General features: G+C 42.5%; 1 protein-coding gene across 1 annotated transcript; it reads right to left on the minus strand.

Annotated features, from left to right (window-relative positions):
- Positions 1-570: 570 nt before the first annotated feature.
- LOC103653488 (DEAD-box ATP-dependent RNA helicase 7) lies at positions 571-1,395 on the minus strand. The gene is made up of 5 exons (XM_008680381.2): positions 1,330-1,395; positions 1,050-1,221; positions 866-962; positions 685-779; positions 571-612 (listed from the first exon to the last, which is right to left on the minus strand). The coding sequence occupies exons 2-5, from the start codon at positions 1,199-1,201 to the stop codon at positions 591-593; spliced, it is 366 nt and encodes a 121-aa protein (XP_008678603.1). The 5' UTR covers positions 1,202-1,221; positions 1,330-1,395; the 3' UTR covers positions 571-590.
- Between the last annotated feature and the right edge of the window lie 651 nt (positions 1,396-2,046).

Genomic DNA, 2,046 nt, shown 5'->3' on the forward strand with positions numbered 1-2,046 from the left:
CGGCTGCTGAATAAATAGAGTATTAGGGCGTGCGTAGCCCTGGACTCGCCCCTAATGGGCTCCGACGCGATACACGGCCCAACGGCCCAACAGACGGTGTCGCAGCACCAAAACAGAATCTGAACGCTGACTTGTTTCGACGATTCCCGTTGACTCCGGATGAATTTTAGGGTGGAACCAGTTGGGTTGGTTAGATAATCTCGTTATCTTTCCAACCATATCCAGTCCGTCGCAATCGGAGTCCGGATGCATCTTGGGCGTCCATTTTAGTGCAGACTGGTCCTGGAACCCGAGATAGAGTCGCAGCCGACTCGGACTTGATCTCCTTCCTGTTGTGGACGCCCTTGCTGCTCCTCCTCAACACCTTGGCCTTTCTCAAGTCCTTTCTGGTCCTCTCCAAGGTACCTAATCATCAAAACATCCATGGCCCCAAGCGTAAGCTCTGAAACACAATTGACTAGGGTAGAACGTACCTGGAGATTTAGCTGTCGTGCACGAGATCGTGTTATCGGTCCATTCATTGTATATATAGAAGTGATGTCCTCATCACCAATGGGAACAAATATGACCCCGACGATGAAGAAACACGATCATCGGAATGTTATAGCAAACCTACAGGCAGAGAAGGATTTCCATTTAATCAGAACACTCATGAACCAGAAGCACAAATTACCAGTCACTTACCCAGGTGACCACATCGGTCTGCCAGTTTGAAGATGTAGTGTACTGTAATCCTCCAAGGAAGATAACAATGATCTTTTCTTTAAGTCCGTGTAACCCTAAGACACATATTTCTGTTAGTTCCAACTGCCAATATCTAGAGCAGAGCAAAAACCTGGAAAAGCTGAACGTGAAAGCAACTTACAACTGCCTTCGCAAGTGCTTTGGCAAGCAAGTCAGCTGCAGATAGACTGGAAGAGCTTAGCAACTGCTCTGCTTGCTGCCTGAAGATAGGAATAACACTGCACGGCACACATCCACATTCTTAATGACAAATCAATAAACAAAAGAAACATGATTGTCCCAAAATGATGATGGAAATATCTTACCTGTCTGACACACTCGCAATGGCATCTGCAGCTTCACTGCCAGCAGATTGTGCTACATCAGTGGGTTGTGGCACAGAGATATGCTCAAATTTAACCCCAGACTCCCATTCTAGTCTGCTGACACTGTGCTTATATCTGGGCTCATAAAGCATGACAGCAACACCAGTATTACCTGAAAATCAAATGATTGCCAAGGTTATTAAATCGAAGAAGAATTCACATACTTCACGCTACGCTTGCGCTACATCTCCATGCAAGGAACGGGATCCAGGAATCAAACCAGAAAGCTCTGATGCAGAATCCTTCGTCTCAGTGAAGATGATGGTTCGACCTCCACTAAAGCACAAAAAAGTTTAGCGAAGTCATTGGAAATCAAACAGCATACTGAAAAACAACCATCTATGGGGTAGTACATCCTAGCTATAACATCGGATAATGTCTGGAATAACTTGTGCCCTTGCTGCCTTGTTACAAGGAAGAGCAAGGTGCTTAACAGATGCACTGGCCTTCAGTTTCTCATTACCGACAAGATCAACTGTTTTCCTGTCAACTTTCAGAAACCTCATAGAGAGCTACAATAATTCCAAATCAAATTGTCAGCTCACAAAAATAGTCAAAAAAATATTTAAAAATATGAAAGTCCTATAAAATGATCTTACCTTATTCACCCAATCTGGCAGAGTGGCACTGAACAGAAGCGTCTGTACTTTGGTAGCATCTTCTACCTTGCCTTTTCATACATTAGAGTGAGTAATTAAATAATCAAACAGAATCTAATGAATGTTGTTAGATGCTCCATTTAAAAACCATGTTAATTGATCCATTTAAAAAACATAAAGTGGTTAGTAAATAAAAGTATGGAAAATAATCAAACAGAAATCTAATGAAGAAGTAGAAGGCATTTCAGTAACATTCTCTTACGGCATCAAGGAGCCTACAAGTCATCACAATACAGAGTTAGCAGTTCAGCATAAATAATTTCACATTTTTACTAGTT

Source organism: Zea mays, chromosome 4 (genome assembly GCF_902167145.1).
Source record: "Zea mays cultivar B73 chromosome 4, Zm-B73-REFERENCE-NAM-5.0, whole genome shotgun sequence".
Taxonomy (NCBI): Eukaryota; Viridiplantae; Streptophyta; class Magnoliopsida; order Poales; family Poaceae; genus Zea; species Zea mays.

Coding starts and splice junctions, on each gene's coding strand:
- LOC103653488 (XM_008680381.2), bottom strand. CDS start 1,201: ATGCTTTATGAGCCCAGATATAAGCACAGTGTCAGCAGACTAGAATGG. Junction 963..1,049: donor ATTGCGAGTGTGTCAGACAG/GTAAGATATTTC, acceptor TGTGCCGTGCAG/TGTTATTCCTATCTTCAGGC. Junction 613..684: donor AGACCGATGTGGTCACCTGG/GTAAGTGACTGG, acceptor CTCTGCCTGTAG/GTTTGCTATAACATTCCGAT.